This window comes from Rhinolophus hipposideros, assembly GCF_964194185.1.
Source record: "Rhinolophus hipposideros genome assembly, chromosome: X".
Lineage (NCBI taxonomy): Eukaryota > Metazoa > Chordata > Mammalia > Chiroptera > Rhinolophidae > Rhinolophus > Rhinolophus hipposideros.
Window position 1 is genome coordinate 119,988,924 of NC_138046.1, and position 19,941 is coordinate 120,008,864.

At 41.8% G+C, this 19,941-nt stretch overlaps 1 protein-coding gene across 5 annotated transcripts in view; it reads right to left on the reverse strand.

The window, feature by feature from the left end:
• Positions 1 to 601: 601 nt before the first annotated feature.
• FRMPD4 (FERM and PDZ domain containing 4) overlaps positions 602 to 19,941 on the reverse strand; it is a 750,657-nt gene continuing 731,317 nt past the window's right edge. For all 5 annotated transcript variants that reach the window (XM_081042401.1, XM_081042403.1, XM_081042402.1 and 2 more), the window contains 8 exons: positions 19,523 to 19,659; positions 16,669 to 16,795; positions 14,313 to 14,402; positions 13,573 to 13,755; positions 11,436 to 11,574; positions 5,726 to 6,790; positions 4,077 to 5,363; positions 602 to 2,467 (listed from right to left, as the gene is read on the reverse strand). In XM_081042401.1, the coding sequence (XP_080898527.1) occupies positions 1,140 to 2,467; positions 4,077 to 5,363; positions 5,726 to 6,790; positions 11,436 to 11,574; positions 13,573 to 13,755; positions 14,313 to 14,402; positions 16,669 to 16,795; positions 19,523 to 19,659 (4,356 nt within the window). In that variant the 3' untranslated portion in view covers positions 602 to 1,139. The remainder of the gene's footprint in view (positions 2,468 to 4,076; positions 5,364 to 5,725; positions 6,791 to 11,435; positions 11,575 to 13,572; positions 13,756 to 14,312; positions 14,403 to 16,668; positions 16,796 to 19,522; positions 19,660 to 19,941) is intronic.

The window sequence follows — 19,941 nt, forward strand, 5'->3', positions numbered from 1 at the left end:
TTCCAGATTTGAAATTTTGTCCCAGCATTAGGCTGTAATTCAAAATTTGGTTGGAAGCATTGGCCCCGGTAGAGGAGGTGATGCATGAAGCTCTGTGACACTGAGAGCTGTGATCTGAGATGTGACTCAGGCTGGTGTGCAGTTTGCTTTACATGACTGGATCTGCACTTACTTCTGATGATCAATAAATGTTTCTGTTGTGTAATTTTGCAAATACTTTACTAAATGTTCTGTCACTCTTAAGGGAACTCTAAGTTTCATGGTTGAGTTGGGAGAGGGGGGATGATGTCTTTGGTTTATATATTTTGACATTTAGTCAAAGCAGATCTCTCTTTTCATCAAATGATTTAATTTTGGTATTATCAATTCCTTTCAATTTATGTAATTAGATCATCGATAACTAGGTATTATCCAGGAACCTGGCCATCATTCCCTCTGTTCTTCTATTTGGGAAGTATTTTAACTCTAGGAATATCATGAAGAGCATTTGTGTTGACACAATAGAATCCATCCCCACCCATTTCTAACCCAAATGGCACAAGCCAAAATAAAATTTGTAGGATTCTTGGAAGAAGGCATCAGATAACCAAACACTATGAGCAAAAAATTAATTTATTATATAGATTCTCTAATAATTCATAATAGCTTCTTGAATTTTAAATGTCTTTTTGCTATTTCCAATGCTTAAAAATCATAATTTTAAAACATAACTACTGTTTTATATACATTGTGATTTCTTTTTTCTTTCTTTCTTTCTTTTTTTTTTTAACTTCTAAATATGAATGATATGGTCTCCACGTATCCACTTGGAAGGAAAGGGGATAGGATTCATTGTTTTGCTCTAACATGATGGAATTTAAAATTTCACATCATATACCTGGAGTTTCGACTATGAAAAATAGCCAAATGTCATCACTTTCTTGTATATTTCTTTTACATGTATACATATGTATAATATAAACACAATACATCTGATTAGTACATTTCAACATTTCCTCAATGTGACTTTTATCTCCCGTTTTATACAAAATAGCCAAATTTACAGAGAAGAAAGGAGACATCTGTTCATCGTACTCATAAAGTAAATAAAAGTTCATGTATGGCTTTGCAAAGGTAGATTATGACGTGACTTCCGTACTTTACTTATTTAAAAGCATCTTGAGAGAACGTGTTAGTGTGCTTACGAGAGCGGCCATGGTGGTTGAATGTCGCATGGAGAGTCCAACATTCGGATCCCCAGTGGTCTTTCCAGAGGCTGCCTCAGCAGCTTTCAGGAGACAAATGTAGTTTATGACCACTTCATCAATCTTCGCTACAATTTCCTGCCGCTGTGTTTCTGAGTTCACAACTTTAACTAATTGCATGCAAGCTTCTGTTAGGCAACAGAGCACTTGAAAGCTGGAAGTCATAGCTAGGAGCATCTCCTCTGGGCTTTTCTCGGCCATCGCCATTTTCCTACAGGCACTTCCCAACTGTCTGGACTCGATGGATAACAGTTGCTTGTACTGAGAAAGTGTAAGGTCATACGCGTCAGGGCGTAACTCCTCTCTCTTCCCCTTGGTTGCCCTGACAAGGCAGAGCAGCTCATTGGCATCATTCTGGGCTGCGAGGAACCCATCGGGCAATGCATATGTGTTCTCCTTTAGGACATTTATTCTGGCAATCCGGGCATCAAAAGCCAGGTTGCTGAAGTTCAGGTCATCTGGGCCACTCAGATCTTCTGCCCAGACCTTCAGCACTGAAACTCTGGACAGCTCCCCTCCTTGCTTCGGAATCCCAACAGCCAGGGGTGGGCTGGTTGGTTCTGGCGTGGTTTCAGTTGTCTGTGGTCGAAAGAGGCAAGAGACCTGATAGGTGGCCTCTCCCTCCTCTTCATCCTCATCACCATCTTCATCCTGTCCTCGGTTCAGAAAGCAGTAGCTGAAAGGTCCCCGGCATCTCCAATTGCTGCCCTCCAGCTTCCGCAAGGGTAATGTCCTATACAGCTTTGAGTCTTTGTGAGCCACTGGGGAGCTTTTGTGAACCTTCCCCTCAGAGCTAAAGTGCATCGAGCTTTGGGAAAAACTTTTGGTGAGCTTCTTCCCCAGGGGGAGTTCTGCTCGCCTTTCTGAACTGGCCTCCTGCACTTCTGTGATAACTGGACACTTTAAGCTGACTGCACCCTTGGTTCTCTCTCGGAAGGTCTCCAAACCTACAGATCCTGAGAAGATACTGCTGCTGCTATGTCGCAGAGCCCTCTGGCTAGGAGGTGTCCCCAGGCTTCCCCGTCTCAGATCCAGTGGTCGCCAGCTCACAGTCTCTCCGTAGGCCTGGTTTGCTTGGGAGAAATCATTAGGGTCTTGATTTGGAATTGGCACCTTTGATTCCGAGTGAGTATTTGATGGTAGCAGGATGGGATCAGCTTCAGGACGTTGAGACCAAGCTGCAGGCATGCCTCCTCGTCTCTCCTTCCCAGGCTCTGTCAAAGCTACACTAGGGGTAGTAGAAAAACAGAGAGAATCATTAAGCATCTCTAGGGTGGTCAATTTTACTGGATCTTTCTGTGATATTTGTCATTTCCCAAGGATGCATTCTAGAAGGGCTGCCATTTGTCAGGGTCGCCCCACTTTTCAAAAACTGCCTCCTGAGATCTTATAGCAGATTTCCAATTTAAAACATTTTAAGAAATAGTGGAATCTGTTATTTCTTAAACTACTTATTCATTTGGAATTGTCCAGAAATCCCAAACATTTTCAGGGAGACAGTGGAATTTCATGAATTGCTTTGCTCCCAATATTTATCTATCAAAGCTTACACACATAATTAGAAAACACACGTCCTACAAATAGATAATTCAAAAATATTTATGACATTTAAGTTTCATTTCAAGGGAGTTAGGATAATCCTGGCATCAGCTAACCTTTTTTTTTATTTTTAAAGTAGCCTAATTTAATTAATGTAAATTAAATTATAACTAGCCTTTTAAAGAGGACATCATGTAGTTTTTCTGGTACAAAGTTTGAAGTTGAGACACTGGGCAAGTTGCTCAACTTTTCTCAGAAAATGCAAAGAAAATAATCTCCATCTCACAGTACTTTTGTGACAAACACAAGGTAAGTTAGATGAAAGCTCTCTGTAAACTGCAAAGGATTCAACAGTGTGCTTTCATTAGTTTAGAGGTAAAGATGGCTAGCTGGGTGACTCCTAGATGGGTTTCTCAAGGCAGGTGAAGCCAGTGCTGGCTTTTGAGAAAAGTAGATAATCTTTAAAAATCAGAAATGGAAATTAACCAATATAAGATCTCACTGACCTATATGGAAAAGACACTTTTGAGGATATAATTTGAATTTGGAAAGTATGAAAGAATATCTGCTTCTGTCACATGGTGGCTGGCCAAGTTGATCAGTGAGAGGGATAAGTGCCCAGTGGGTGGTAGAACAGTGAAGCAGGCATAGAAAGTGGCTGTGTTCTTGTTTCTATCTGTGTCTAGATTTTACTATTTTGGGGAAGATAGAGCATGCACACCCTCAAAACCTTGCTGATGCTGAAGTATGCCAGACACCTCAGGATACTGCTTGAGGAGAGTCTTACAGTCAGGAGGAATCTGGAGGTATTGCTGAAAGGCAAATCATCTTCCCCAAGCCCTCCATTCTCCCTGAGTCCCTGCTCGATTGGCCTTCCTTGACTCTCAAAAATGAAATGGCAAAATTAGAAATTCGATATCTTAAAAAGGAAATCAAACTGTTTTGGGGATTTTAAGTGATACTCTCTTACAACTAAAAGTCACCCTGGGGACTGCTAAAAGTCTACTTTTAGAATTTAGAAAAAATATATGGCTCCATCAAATTCTAAAAGCAAGGACAGAGGAAGATTCTAAAGAGCAAATGCCATCTTCAGTATTGTTTCAGATCTGGAAACTTCAGTAATTTTTAAACATGGAGGGATCAATGATTAATAGTTAACCTGGCCGCAGTTCTGCAGCCTTTTAAAAGATTCTAACTTTTTTGGTCCAGAGTTTATATTTTTAGGTTTGTTGTAAGTTTGGATTACATGTCCCTCGTGTGTAATGCAAGGCACTAAATCCATCATTGCTGTACCTGTGGTTTCCTTAATCTTGGGGAGTCGATGACATCCATCTCTCAAAGTGCCAAAGAGGGGTTCAGCATTAATGGCTGTGTGCAGAGCAGGCACTGTCATCCTTGGACACACCCCTTCTGTCTGTGGGTGTAATTCCTTAAAGGTGGCTCCATGGTTGGGAAGCCCAGTGGCTCTCTCCTCTGAAGGAACATAACTCATGCCTTTCCCAGAAGTCTCAGGAATCAAGTGTTTCCCCATGGAGGGGCACAGTGGGGACTCCACAGGTGTCGCACAGGTGCTACAGCTGCTGCCTGTGCCACAGCCTGCATCCACCGAAGAGCCTTGAGAGCTCTGTAGAGAGAAATGGCCCTCGCTTTGTAACGATGACATCCGCTTGGCCAAGTGGTAGTCACAGAGATGGTCCACACTCTCTTCTGCCCCAGGAAGCTTGGAAGGATGGTCACAGGTAGACGGGTCAGCATCCTCTGCGTTATCTAAGTCTTTGGCTGAAGAGACACAGGTCACGTCAGTTAAGTGGTCCCGTTGGCCAAGTCCTGACACCTCTCTGGCTTCCCCATCGGTAGCCCCTTCATCCTTCCGTTCGGCCTCTCTTGATCCCAGACCAGAAGCTCTTGGAAAAGTTATCCCTGTTGCTGCTTCCAATCCACTTTTTTCAGCCACCCCGCCCTCAGTGGCCACATACCATCTTTGGCTGTCCTTGCGAAAGGCAGTTCTCTCCAGGTTAAAAGTGCTTAGGTGTTGACTGTCCCTTGAAGACACGGGACCAAGTTTACCTTTGGCGTCCTCCTCTACCTCAGCTGTTTTGGTCCCCTGCTGTTTTTGCCCTGGTATGTTCCCATTAGGGGGTGCTTTCCCCTCCCCATTGGCCAGCTTGCTTTTCCTTTTGCTGGTGCAGGAATACGCCACCGACCCCATGTGCAGTTTGCTAAAATAGTCAGTGAGTGACTTGGTCTCCATGGTTTCAGGCTCCATCTCCATGTGGTCTGAGTGAAGTATCTGCTTGGAAGGCACAACTTTGGGTGGGAGGTCAGTCACTGGACGGGGAGCCAGGGTGTGGGAGGACTTTGGAGGCAAGCCCCCAGCAGGGGTTTTGGAGGTGGGGAACTCTGTCTGCTCTTCTGCAAGGGGGTGGTAGCCTTCGTGAGTGGCCAAGAACATGCGGGAGAGGTTTTCTGACTGCTTCTGTGCTGTGGCCAGTTCAGAACTCTCAGTCATTTCAGAAGAGTTAGTTTCATTGCCCGAGTCTGACGAAGACTCGGGACTATAAGCCCGCAAGATGGCTACACCTGCATGCCGTAAAAAACAAGAACCAATTAATGGATGCATCAGAGGTACTAGGAGACATGTAAGAAAATGGGACTCATTATTATTAAAAAATAAAACAAAACAGGTTTTTCCCTTTTCAGTAAGGACTCTGAGTTTATTGCACAGTTGTTCCAGAAATGGGGAAAAAAACGTGCCACGTGTGTAAAAAAATAACAAAGGAAATCGCATACACAAAAAAGACATGATGGTAGTTTCTGCACATTTATGAAATGGGGCATGCGTGAAATGGAGGACACCACATAACAGGACTCCAAGGGCAAATGGCTTGAAGGGACGAAATGATAAGGTTATCAGTGAATAAATGTAACAATTGTGAAAGAACCTGAATTGTCACTGGTCTGCTGTTCTTCTGAGACGGACAGAGCTTCTAGAGCTTCCAGCCTGGAAACGACGGTGTTATCCAGTGTCTTCTCACACTTTCCCTCGGCGCTGGTGGGCACAGCATCAATGAGGGACACCGGGATCTCGTCACTTTGCAGTCTGCTGCCTGGATCTGTGTCCTTGAGGAAGGAAGCTGCCTGGCTCTGAGAGTCCTCCTCATCTGAACTATCTCTAAAGCCTGGTGGGGGAGCGGCGATAGCCATGTTCAAGGAACGCAGCAGGAAGTCATCCTCATTGTCATCCCCTTCCGGAGGGGGCAGGGACGTGAGGTCAATGATGTCCTCACTTGACCCAGACAGGCTGAGGATGGCTGGCTGCTCCAGCTCTCCCACGACGAGGTCTTCCTCACAGCTCACCTCGTCCTCGTCCTCTGCGTCGTCGGTGTTCTCTGCGTAACACATGTCATGCAGGAGGGGCTCCTCCAGTGCCTGGCTGGCCTCGAAGTTCTTCACGTCACCGATGTTTGCATAAACGGAATTTGCCACAAATTGCATGCTCTCCGCATCTGGAGCAAGATCCAGGCTCTTCATGTCATTGGCACTGCTGATATAGAGATTCCTCTGCTTCTCCAGCAGCTCTGGACTCTCGTCCAACAGTCTCTCATAGGCGAGAGTTGGGGCATTAATACCATCATCCATGGCGAGATCTCCAAAAATAAAGGACACTTTAGCTCCTCTCGGAGACTCCTGTGCTTTCTTTAGAGTTTCTGGTCCTGAGAAGGTCAACAGGGACCGCTGAGCTAGGCTTCTGTAGTCCGCCTCACACGGAGCCTCTCCTGGCTGCGTCAGTGGCTGGCTGAGTTCGTCTGAAGGATAGGTGTTGTCTGCGTACAAGTGCCGGTGGTCTTTTCGACACAAGGTGCCATCTGTAACCTCAGCTGTCTTCTGTTTTGAATCTATGTATGTTATCTGGGCTTCTTGTTCCCCTTCACCAATAAAAGTGGTCATTTGGGGTATACAGTTCCAATCTGGGCCAAGGACGTTATGTTTTCCTTTATTTTCAGTTCCTAAAGAGAAAGAATCATGCAAAGACACATTACTGTGCTGTCTGGTTTCTGGGGGCCTCGTCTCTCTTTCTTAATTTAATGGCTTGTAGCATCACTTTTGTTAAAAATGGGGTTATTCAGCTTTCCAAATATGGTACTGGTCAATTTAGGCTTCAAGGTGTAAGGCTGTCTTGGTGAGGAGAAGATACCTTAACAGACTTGATAGTGCATAAAATATAATTGCTATTTGATAAAATATAATACCATTTGAGAGTAGGGAACTATAGCTTCATTCCACCTGACTCTTGGTTCTATTATTAAAAGACCTCATTTACATCTATGAATGTGACTATAAAACGTGCCTTTTAAAATCCTTAAAGGTGGTAGCCCAACAGGCTGTTATTCCAGAAAATACACCGCCCTTTACTTTGTAAAGCGAGGTCTAACATTGCCTACTTTGTAAAGGAAGATGTTGAACGTTTTCCTCATCGAGGTAAGAGTCAAGGATGCATGTACTTCAACCACATATTTTAGAAGACGTTGTAATGACCATGTAATAATGTAAATATATACATATAATACACAGAAATCTATACATATATATGTATATATATATAAATATAATATAATAACAGATATTGGAGTGATAGCACAAAAACCTCTATCTCTTCAGCCCCTTTATATCCTAGTGGGTGTCTACATTTTCATGCAAAAATGTCTGTGTATGTGCCTGTATGCGTTCCACCTTGTACATCTCTCTGCTATTTCTAAGCACACTTAATACTTTGACTACTTTCAATTTTTATTTGTATCATGAGAACTCCTAAAGATTTGTGTGATGTTCCTTGTGAAGTAAAATGCAAGATCCTAATTTAAAAATTGTTGTTTTGTTTGTTCTTCACGGGTCTTTCAACAGGGAATTTTGATGTGGAGATTTTGCTCTGATATTTACCAAAACAGGGCAGTGTGTCACTCTGTCAATACTGTTTTATAGATTCCAGAGGCAACATTTTAAGGAAGTGTTAGGGCCACATATTCTCCCATCTGTTTCCTCAAATTGCCCCCTGTCCCCTGTCCCCTGTACCCCTGTTGGGTAATACCGATATCAGATATACAAGACATATGGGGGAAAAAATCGGTTTTACTGAAGAGATTCTTGCTTTCCCTAAATTATACAGTGAACTTAATGCTAAACAATATTCCAAGTCATTTTACTAATTACATATATTTTCATGAATAGCAAGTAAAAGATATCATTTTGAAGACACTGAGTTACACCAGCCATATTGGCATGTTACTTTACAATAAATACACATGTCGGGGTTCAGTCTTGTTTTATTAACAACAACTTAGATTGTGACTGGATGTGCGTGGGTGCACGTGTGTGTCAGGAGTATGGACTGTCAGGGGGCGGAAGAAGTAGTTCAGCAAAGTGGTGATGGAGCTTGGGCTTTAAACCTGGGGAGGTCAAACTGTCTCTGTAAAGGAAGGTCAGATAGTAAATATCTTAGGTTTTGTGGGCCAACTGCTCAGTGGAACAGTGACTGAACTCTAGTGTTATAAGATGAAAGGAGCCAGAGATGACAAATAAACAAATGGATGTAATAGGTTGTACGGTGGCCCCAAAGGATATGTCCATTCTGTGCATGTGACCTTATTTGGAAAAAGAGTCTTTGCAGATGTCATTAAGTTAAGGATCTCAAGATGAGATCATCCTAAACTATCTAAAGGGGCCCTAAATCCAATGGCAAGTGTCCTTACGAGACAAAAGTAGAGGGGGATCTGGGCCACACAGAGAAGAGGGGAAGGCTATGTGAAGACAAAGGCAGAAATCGGAACTATGCAGCCATAGGAATGCTGACAGCCATGAGAGGAGGAGCAGACAAGAAAAGTTTCTCCCCTAGAGTCTTTGGAGGGAGTGTAGACCTGCCAAAAGCTAGACTTTGGACACTAGCCTCCAAAACTGCGAGAGAAGAAGTTTCTGTTAAGTCCCCAAGTTTGTAATAATTTGGTAGGGCAGCCCTAAGAAACTACTACAGTGTGTGTGGCTGAGTTTCAATAAAACTTTATTTACAAGAATAAGAGTTGGCCTACGGGCCATAGTTAGCCAACTCCTGGTTTAAACCAACAGGAAAACCGAATAAGTTAGCAGACTAAAAGCAAGTTAACATATACTTACTCAGACCCCTCTAAGGCCCAGAGATGCATAAATATGTGGGTTCAGGATTTTCAAAGAACTTGAAGGTTAATTTTCAAGATTGAGAACAAGAAATGGGGGTTTATACTTCCTTGTTAGAAATCTTCATGAAAGTCTTTGATCAATTTGAGATAAAAAGAAAATACACACTTAATCATGGCTTCCTTCCACTAAGGTGGACTGATTTGGCTTCTGGAATGATTTTGGAGAAACGGAAGAATGTGGATTAGGAATGTGGACCAGTCTCTCATAGAGTGGGAGGGGAGAATGGACTAGGGATGACCTGGCCTCAGTAGACTTCACTCTATATTTGTTGAGTATCAGGAGGTCCTTTGGGAGTTTCCGAAGGGAAGAGAGAACTTTCCACCATTAGACGATGCTAAGCCTTGGCCAACCAGTTGCTTACGGGAGTGTGCCATCTCTCTCCCTCGCCCTCCCTTCACACACACACACACACACACACACACACACACACACACACACACACACAAACAAATTGCATGTATGTGCATTCTGTCTCTCTCTTTCTGAGAGTGAAGAGTGATGTTTGAAACATGTGTCCTCATGGTCATTGTCACTGTAGAACTGGGAGAAATTTCTGAAAAGTTCAAGTTCCATTCTCTCTCCATGGCAATAATACTTTTTGGAATTAAGGTTTTGCCTCTTAAAATATTAGTAAACATTACATTGTGAGCCAGTATAAATTAGACGGAACTCAGGCCCTTATTACCGTGGCCATTTTTAGAATGGTGGGTTTGGTTTTCTTCATGCACCTGCACATTCTTACAATGGGGAAAGGGTTTTATTTGCAGGATAAACTGTAAGATTTGAAAACAGAAAGCCAAAACCTGGTTTTCCAATGTTAAAGAATGGTGTTAAGTTGCTGAACTGCTCTTAGGAATTTCAAAGTTCAGTGTTAGATTGCTCTAAATTTCCTAGCTCAGGGAAAACATATGTTCATAAAAATGTTCACCACCAAACTCTCCCTTTTGTTTCTTCCCTATTTATTTCTAATCCTGTTTGTCTCTCAGGGTCTTTCTTTGCTGTATGTCTGTCTTCCATTCCTTTCTGTGTTTCTGTCACTTTCGTTTGAATTTTTCCCATTCCTGTTTTTTTTTAACTGCCAATTATTAATAGAAGTATTGAGCATCATTTTAGGCATTCTACATAGATGTTTTTCTAATCCTTGCATTGCAAGATAGGTTTTTAATCCCAATTCTACAAATGAAAAAACCAAAAACCAAAATTGAGAGAAATGAAAAACAAAACACACTTTGGGGCTGGATTAAATCTAGTTGCAAGTCAAAGTTGCCCTCTGGCATGCCTCGTCCATTTCTCTCTTTCTCTCTGGTTTCCCTTTATCCTATGACCGTAACTGTTTCCATTTAACCAGCCATCATCATAAACTGTGTGCAAGTCTGTCTCTGTGTGTGTCTATCTACATATTATATTTATGAAATAATGATTCATGTGTTCTACTAAGTTTAAAAGTGAGAGGATTTTCCTCCCCTTCTTTCCCCTTTTCTCTCAGAAACAGTGACAATGGAATTTGTTCTGTAGAATGTTCCTTCCTTTTAACAGAAACCCTGATTATGGAACCCTTACTTATACTGTTTTCATGAGTCAGTAGCTTTGGCTTGAATGGTAGTATCTGTCCATCAGTCACATCTACTGACTGTCCACCATAGATGGAAAAATATGTCAAACACTGAAGAAGAAAAAAATCTAAAACAAGTGAAAACCACCCATCCTCAAAGAAACTATCCATTAACATTTGCAGTTCTTCTTGTCCTCACTCTGGGGCTCACTCTGGGGCTATTTCGTCCCAGTGGCTATATTGAATTATTTGATGTCTTTGCCATTTTGATGCTCCCACTACAGAGCTAAGATGGCTGCCGCGATGGGGTCCCTTCTAGAGCCTCATGTCCTGTTGGTAGAGCTCCCAGAATCCTGGAAGTAAGCCTGACTCAGGAGGAGGAACCCAGACATCTGTACTTAGGGCATCTTAACGAGGGACAAGCCCTAAAGCTGCAGGCTCAAACTCCTACTGGGCATTCCATTGTTAGTTCTTTGCATCCTGACCTCTGTGAAAGTTGTTTTAAATGAAAGTGAGGCTGTGAAAGCTGGCCATAAAGATTGATGCTTACCCACTTCACAGTAATTAAATCACTGCCTTTGACGCACACACCCCTTTTTTTCCACTGAGGTCTCCCCTCAAGCCACCCCACAATTCTTATATACAGGCATTTCCAAGTAACGTGTAAAATGTGATGGAAAAAAATCAATGTCTTCATTTAAAAAAATTAGGCCATATCAGATATATTTGAAAGCTTTTGTGTTAAATTTGGACATTAATGTTTTTATGCATATATTTTAACTTTTCAAGAAACATTCTTATTACTGTTGCCAGGTGGGGTGGAGAAGGGGAACGGAGTCAGTGCTTCATGAGTTTATTTAGGAAAAAAATACCTGTTTCCTGGGTCTTCGCATTTTTCTTGTTGGCCATGTTAAATATCGACCTCCTGGAATCCACAAGTAGTCTGTAGTACCCGGCTGTTAAGCAGGCCAGGTTCATGGCATCTGATGACTCCATCAGGAGCGTGATGGGCTACACAAAAGAGAATGTTTTGGTTAATAACATCCCTCAGGTGACAATGGCTGCATTTGTGCTTATGAAATGTAAACAAAAGAAGTTAATGAGCAACCATTTCACTGGGAAAACACAAGTGGGGAAAAGGTCAGGCGTAACACAGAGAGCCTTACTGAAAAACACTTGGTGACACCATTTTCAAAGGCCAGACATTTTGAGGCTTTTCCAAGACGTATTGATATGAAAAAATAATCACATTGGTTTTGTTGCCATATAGTTAACACTGTAAAAAGTGATAGTTAAGGAGTCAGTTACCAGATGTGAACCCGTAATCTGAAAAATCACAGGAAGATTAAGTTTGGGTTCGTGATGAAAATTAGTGTTGAAGAGAAGTAAAAATTAAGTGGAAATTACTGCTAAGACTGAATGAAAAGTGTCAAAGAGATCCAGGCAGACGATACTTCTAAAAAAAACTGTAAATTCACAGGAGGGCAACACAGAGATGGGAGTTGAGAAAGGGCCTGGCTAAAACTTTTTGGAAACAATGAGGTTACCATATCATTGGACACTGATCTTGGGCATATAGGGAAGGAAGTATTCAATGGAAGCAATTATTCTCATTGAGTTGGGAAGGGTGGACTGGCTGGTGTGTTTTTGTTGAAAGAGTGATAAAGTGAGAGGGAAATAAGGGAGCAACCAAAAAGCAGACGCCTAGAGAAGCACAGAAACAGCAAGACAGCAGGCCTCTTGCTTTCACTCCCAGGTGTAGGACACTGGCCAGGTTTAATGGTCTTGCTGGTGGAATCTAACTTCCCATCCAAAGCTCTTGTACTACTTGATGAACTGCCTTTTCCTTCCATTTCCACTGAGGTCTCCCCTCAAGTCACCCCACAATTCTTATATATAGGCAGGAAACTATCAATAGGGTCTTGCCACCCACTTCTGTTTGGGACACATTATGCCTAGCAGGTCTGTGATGACTGCATCCAATTCACCCCTTTCCCATGATGGAGCTATTGTTCTCAGCATCTTTGGTCGTAGACTAGACCTGGCCCTCCAAATCTATTCTTGCACATTCAGCTTGCCATGAAGTCAACTGGAGCCCCCTGGATTCAGCCCAGAGTCATCTCTTCCTTCTGCAGAGCACACTGATGCTTTCCAATTTGCTGTGTAGAAACCCCTTCCCATATTCTCATTTCCTCGTAATCTGCTCCTCCCACTCCACTCTAGTGGGAGTGGGTCCTCCCCACCTGTCCTCGGACAACTCCTCCTGGTTGACAGTTTCCTTTGTGGAATCACTGTCTCTCTTCAGGTCCACTGCCACTTCTCCATAGAAACACTGAATACATTGATACTGCCCAAATCCAGTGACTCATCTATTACTGGGACAACAAGGTGGAGACAGGGGACCTGGATTATTTCCTGTCAACTTTTCTTTTGGGAGTAGAATTTTGCCCTTTGAGGACAATCTCAGGTTGTTGTTTTAAATGGACTGGCCATGACATTCACTGGGGCCAGATATTCAGTCAGTACCAATTGCTACAGCACGAAAAGACAGGTTGACTACAATACTCAGCTTTCCCAAAAGAATAAACACATACAGACCCAAGCTAACAAAAGGGAATGGGAGTTCTAAACAAGTTTGGGAAAAATCTCCCTGACTGTCTGTACAAGAGTCATATATTCTAGAAAGTTAGGAAGGAACATCTCCCCAGTCTCTATCTATGATTCATGTATTCTGGAGCCAGAAGGGATCTTACAAGTGAACTCGCTGGCTTCATCACATACAGATGAAGCAATTGAGCTCAGAGAAGAACAGCGACTTGTCCCCAAATCACACGGCTGTTTAGTGAGGACTGGAGCCTTCAGGCCTGAGCTGGGTGCATTTTTCTGCAGCACATTGCTCCTTTGATGTTCTGTAGACACTGAAATTTTGCCTGCTTTGTAAATGTCAGCAGTGTTATCAGAAAGGAGCTGTTCAAATCAAGGCCCTGTGTCAAAATCTGAAAGACTTACCTTCACATCCAGCACATGGAGCTCTACCCGCACTAAGCTTTCCTCTTCAGTAAACATCTCGATCCTGTTGACGTGGCTGAAGTCAGCTAAAAGAGCCACCAGATTGGTTTTGGTGTTGATGACATGGCTTATGCCATATCGGGGCCCGACCAGGAGAGTCACTTCCGAGCGCTTTTCTGCTTGCTGAGAAAGAGACGTTGACAAAATATAAAAATACTAGACTTCTGAAGTGCCAGGCAAAGTTGGACCTGAGAGAACATTTTTATAAGATTGCATTTTCTTCAGAAAGTATTTCTGGGTTATATTGTACTAAATCACCCAATTAGAAGAACCAGATATATCGAGGCTCTGATAAATTAAGAATAATGCAGAAAGTAAAAGTTATCATAGCACGTATATTCATAATCATGAAAGGTTTTTAGAAATGAGGATTTTTTTTCTTTTTAATGTGAAAGCAACTTCCCGCCCAATGATTTAAAGGACGGCCATTATCAGAGTGCATCAGTTCTCTTGGTTCTTCCCATTTCTTTTTCTAGGATATTCTGCAGTGGCGTTATCTAACTTAACATTTTTTTTCCTGATATTTTCAGACTGTGGTGCAGTCGATTAGAAATGAAGGCTGGAAAAGATTCATAGCTGATTTGTTTTTGTCATCAAAGATAGCTAATTCAAGACGGCCTATGCAGGGACATTTTGCAGGCCTCCATGGCTTCCCAGAAAAAGCAAGAAAAAGAAATTACCACTAATGTTGCCTTGAATACACGACCCCCATACAATCGAAGGTCACTGAGGAACTTGAGATAATGGACCTTGGCTTGCAGCGCAGAGAGCTGAGGAGAGAAAAGAAACCTCAGGTATTAACTCCATTGGGTGTGACTCTTCCTGCTGGAGACCAGCTGAAAACAAAGGCAGACTAGAAAGGTGACTCTACTGCTATGACAAGGACTCTTCAGAGGAATGAAAGGGGATTGCTCTGTACTCGGTTTCCTGATGAAGAGCCACAACAGCACATTCAGATTAGTTTTATTTGGGGGGAAACGTATGGGGGACTCATAAGTACAGATTTGCTGGGTCAGGGCACTCAACAAGTGACAACAAGATGATCCAATTCCCCACTGACACATCTGCTCCTGGGGAAATTTCAAGAGGTGAGTGGTGCTTTCCAGTTGCAGTTTGGGACAAAGGCAAGTTGTATGCACATTCTCCCATTGCATAGGAGACTTACCTGTAGGTGGAGTTTGTGGGAGCCGTTTTGAATATATATCTACGATCTACATAAAGCCTTTAAACAAGCTCGGCATGCCCATCGAGTTTCTTACAGTCTTTGCAAGTTTTTAGGGAAAATGAACTTTCTGAGATCCAATCACTGTGCAAATGTTTGAACTTGCTATGTAAGTCCCTGTTTTATTCAACTCCAAGAATCTACTGAGTTTCATGAATGATTTACAAATGAGATTTTATCCGGGTAAAATTTATCTTTATAAAGACTCAAATATGTAGATTCCCATATCATAAAAAAGTACTTGATTATAAAAATATCCATGGTTCATTCTGAATGTTCCAGGAATGTTTGTTTGTTGGGGATGAGATTTTTCCAACAGGGTGCAGACCATTGAGTAGCAATGACTATAAAATTCTGTTTTCAATCGCAGATGACTTGCCAACTTATTTGTTAACGACCCCCAAGAGTCCCATCCTTTATGTAACTGTTATTTAGCACTGTTCGTCCATCTGACTTCTTTCAAAAACCCAAAGCACTTTGCAAATCGATCTGAAAGCAAACCACTCTTGGCTAGAAAGAATGGCCTTTATAGAAGGATCATGATAGATAGGTAGATAGATCGATTTGAGAGCAGTTATCCAAACTATTACAAAACCAGTGGGCCAGGGTTGAAAAAAAATCCTATCAAGTTAATTAAAAGAAATTAGCTTTGGGCAAATCAGCATTGAAATTTAAAAAATCTTGATCCATGATGTCCTGCCATATTCCAGTAAGCTGATTGTTTACTGGAAAGTAAGTTGAAGGTGCTGCTAGTATGTTGAACCTGATTATTTGTTTTTAAAAAGCCATGGAGTTAGGAGGGAATAGAAATACGCGTGTTTTAGCCAGTAAAAATGACTTAAAATCAGATTCTAAGACCAAAAATTACCCACATAAACAGTGATTTGTATTAGAGTCACAGAAGTTTCTAGGACCAGTATCAATTGGAAAATGTTCTTGGGTTGTTAGACTGCTTCCAATTTTATATGTCCAGTATTTTAAGGCTCCTTCTATTTCTGGTTCCTGAAATGCTTTGATTTTTATTACCTATAAACATAGCTCTCTATTCTGACCAATAGTATATTTTAGAATGTACTTTGTGTTTCTTCTACTTGATAAGAGAGAGAAAGATTTTAAGACTAACGATGGTGAATGATGACAGAAATAATTTCATCTTCCTTCTAAATGTAAGATTTAATTCCGTGGTTGTCAACCTGGGATGATTTTGTTCCCTACGGCACATGTCTGGAGATATTTGTTTGTCACAATTGAGGGGGTAAGGTGCTACTACTAGCATCTCGTGGGTAGAGGCCAGGGACGCTGCTAAACATTGCACAGTGTACAGGACAGCCCCTTTCCCCCAACAAAGAATGATCTGGTCCCAAATGTCAAGAGTGCCGAGGTAGAGAACCCTGGTTTAATTAATGTGGCATCTGGTCTGCAGGGATCCTGGCTGGCTGCTGTGCAGTTAAGCTGGTCTGAGTGGAAAATAAGAGCATGATGGAAATGTCAAATTATCTCGTGACTCTATCCTCTAATCAGACGTTATGCAAGGTTCTCCTGCATGCACATGCAAACACACACACACACACACACACACACACACACACCCCACAATAAGGAGTCTATAGTTTGCAAGAAATAAACAGCTTTCCATAAAAACACTTATTTTTCTTAGAAACGTTAATAGTTAAAAAAAAAGGTTAGACCGTGTTACTGCTTCTGAAAATATGGTGCTAAGTATTTTATTCACGGGCTAATTTTGAACATTTTAAAAAATGCATGCAAGCCTTTCTCTTTAAAATACATTTTCTATTAAGATGCAAATGTGATACCTTTTTACCAGGTGGTACCAAGTTTTGATTTGCTTTGACAAGGTGTGAAAGTGCTTTCTTTATGTTCTTCTCTTTCATGCTTTGCAGCACAGCAGAAGGAAGGAAAGTCTCTAATCCCCATTCTTTTCTGCAATAAAGAGCATATCTTAAATTTCACATTCTTGTGATGATGAGTTATCTAAGACAAAATGGTGCTCCAATGTTTGTTGGAACAAATGAAATCTTTGCAAGGTGGGGAATGGTGACAAGTCCCCAACTAGGGAAGTAACTTTTAACTTGGCACTCAGGAAACACTATTTGACCTTTAATACATATGTTTGCATTTAAAAAAGAAACATTCCCCACTCTCCAGAGAGAATGCAAAGAGGGATTTGGGACCAATGGAAATTGAAGAGACACTTTATCGTCCTACCACTGAGTCTCTTAGAATTCATTCTCATCTCTGATATCTGAGTTTGTATTTCCAACACCAATTTCTCTCCATCCTTTTGTCTATTCCTATTATCACCTATCTCTGCCTGCCTCTGTCTTTTTCTCCTCTCTGAGGACGGATGCAACTCCTTCATGCCCTCAAACCATTCTTCCCTTCACATCTCCCTCATCAATGCTTATCTCTCTAGAAACACACGGTTCTCTTTTCTCCCAGACTCTTCATGTCTATCTAACATTGCCTGCTTGGGGAGTGCTGCTGGTGTGGAGTCAGGGTAAGGTTCATGACCCTTACGTACATCTGGTACTGATGTGGAGGTGAAAACATCTCATCGATGTGGATATATGAGGAAAAAACATGGGACTGGGTTAACATATTTTTGCCAGGAGCCCATTTCCCCAGCAATGAGTACAACTCTATCCTAAGAAGTTTCCTGTTTTGAATTCTAGGAACTCTATCCTGATTGATCATGTACTCAACCAGGGTCTTTTAGATTATGTGAATGTTCTGGTTATTTCTCCTGCTTCAATCCTCTCCAAAGAAGGGTAGAAAGACAGTCTTCCCTCACTTGACCATTCACGCTCTTCTTCTTCACCAGTTAAGATGGTGTTTTACCTGATCACCATTTTCTTCCTCCTCCTTCTCAACTTATACTTATCTTTACCCCTCCTTTGGCCGTCCTTACAGGCCACCTTATAATTCTACTTGTATAATTATTTAAATCATTACTTTTCATATCTTTATGTCATGTCTTGATAATCAGATCACAAGTTGTTCGATGGTTAAGATTATAATTTATACTTTTTAGTACTCTCTACTGTCTTAGTGTGAATGTCACATAAAATGCTCAATGAATATTTGTTGGGTATATGAATTAATGAGAACATTATTCTAAGCTCTGCAAGATTCGTAGTCAAGCTAGTTATCTATAGAGGTTTTTGACTGTACCATGTCCAATCAGGTAAAATGTGGAGACAGAGAGTAGGAACAAAAATGCATTTCAGTTGTTTGAAAATCATCTCAAGTTGAATAGGCCACCTTTTCAAATTGGAGCCAGTTTCATCCATCCCCAAGAACTTCAGAAAAGGGAATGGGTGAGGGTATGAATGTGTAGCATGTATGGCAAGAGAGAAAGGAGTGGACTGAGACTGGGAGATCTGAGGTTCTCAAACCTCACACAAGGATTTGTCCTTCGGCATCGACAGCAGAACTGAGTTGCAAGAATAGTGGCGTTGGGGTCAGCAAATTGGAGCTCTATTCCTCCCCAACACAGGCTCAAGAACCTGTCAAGAAGAAGCCATTTTGCCCCCTGGGGGTCAACCTGGCACTGTGGAATTCAGAATGGCTTCACAGGCAGCCCGTGGGATTGGAAGATGGGATTCTAATGAGCTTGTACATCTCTTGGAGGTAGAGATAGAGAGGACTCTAAGGCTTCTAGTGTTACCTGGAAATGTGGCTTCAGCCCTGCCATGAACTTTGAAATATGAACGTTCCTTTCTCTTGGTATTAGAGCTGCTAGGATTAAGAAAGTATGGCTGCTTTGGGGTATTGAATCACTTGTAAAAGGGGAGCATACAGACTGGGCAACAGAGGGTTCTCTTTTCAAGGACAAACCTTAAATAGGCTCATCAACTGAGGGCAACAAAAATTGCTTTTATCCTAGAAGAGAGATCTTCTCTGTCCAAAGAGGTAGTATACTGATGCTGTAAATGGGTACATACTCAGCAAGACAGAGCATTCACATTTCCCAAACAACATTCAAGTCACAAAGCAAAGTTGGATTGCGAGGCATCCTTGCCCACTCTGTCGCAGCTCTTTACTACAAATACCACTCTTCCTGATTATGACTGAGAACACTATGTTTTATACTGCATTTTGATCTAAAAGTAATCTGGGGTAATGTTGACCACTTTCTAAACGGAGGTGCTTCAAATGATCACAGAAACAATAGTGCAATGGGGAGTCCCACTGCCTGGGCTCCAACCCTGCCCCCGCTAGTAAATAGCCTGTGTGATTTGGACCAGTTACTTAACCATCATGTGTCTCGGTTTGCTCAGCTATAAAATGGAGCTAAAATCCTACTGACCTCATAGGGATGTCATGAGAATTAAACAACTTAATGTCTGAAAAGCGCTGAGACCAAAGCTTTGCTTGGAACCAAGTCTGTTTAGGAGTTGAAAAATGTGTGTTTCGTTTTAAATATGACCCCCATTTAAACCACAATTCTCTAAAAGTAGATTATGTAAGAAATGGATTTCTTCCACCAAAAAAACGAACATACTATTCATATATTTTGCCCACGTTTAACAAATGCTCTGCCACAAACAAGATCAATTTTGGAAATAGAGACATAGGTAAAAAATACACTTGGGCGTTAAGGGGGCAGCATCTTTGTCTCTGAAATGGCTCTGAGTAAACACTTACTCGATGTATTTCAGGGAGATTTTCTGTGTTTGTTTGGTGGTAACGGTTGCGATGTACATTTGCAAGGCTGCCAGCCGCAGGGCTATGTCATACTTCAGCTCCGGCCCAAATCGCTCCTGGACGACATCGTTACAACTCTGCAAAGAGACCAGCAGAGGGCGCAACTTGTCAAAGAATGGGACCACAACGTTTGCGTTAGAGGAACGGGTGACCTGCATGTCCCCTTCACTTCAGAGGCAAGGAGGCTAAATGTAGGAACATTTCCACTGCGCTGCTTGGAATCGAGCCAATATTTAATTGCACTCAGAAACACAGAGACCACACGAAACATTTAACATCCATTGAAGAGCGAGCTGCTAGTTAAATATTTAGCTTTTTGTGAAAATAATTAGGAATTCAGGTAGGAAATTTGCAAACAC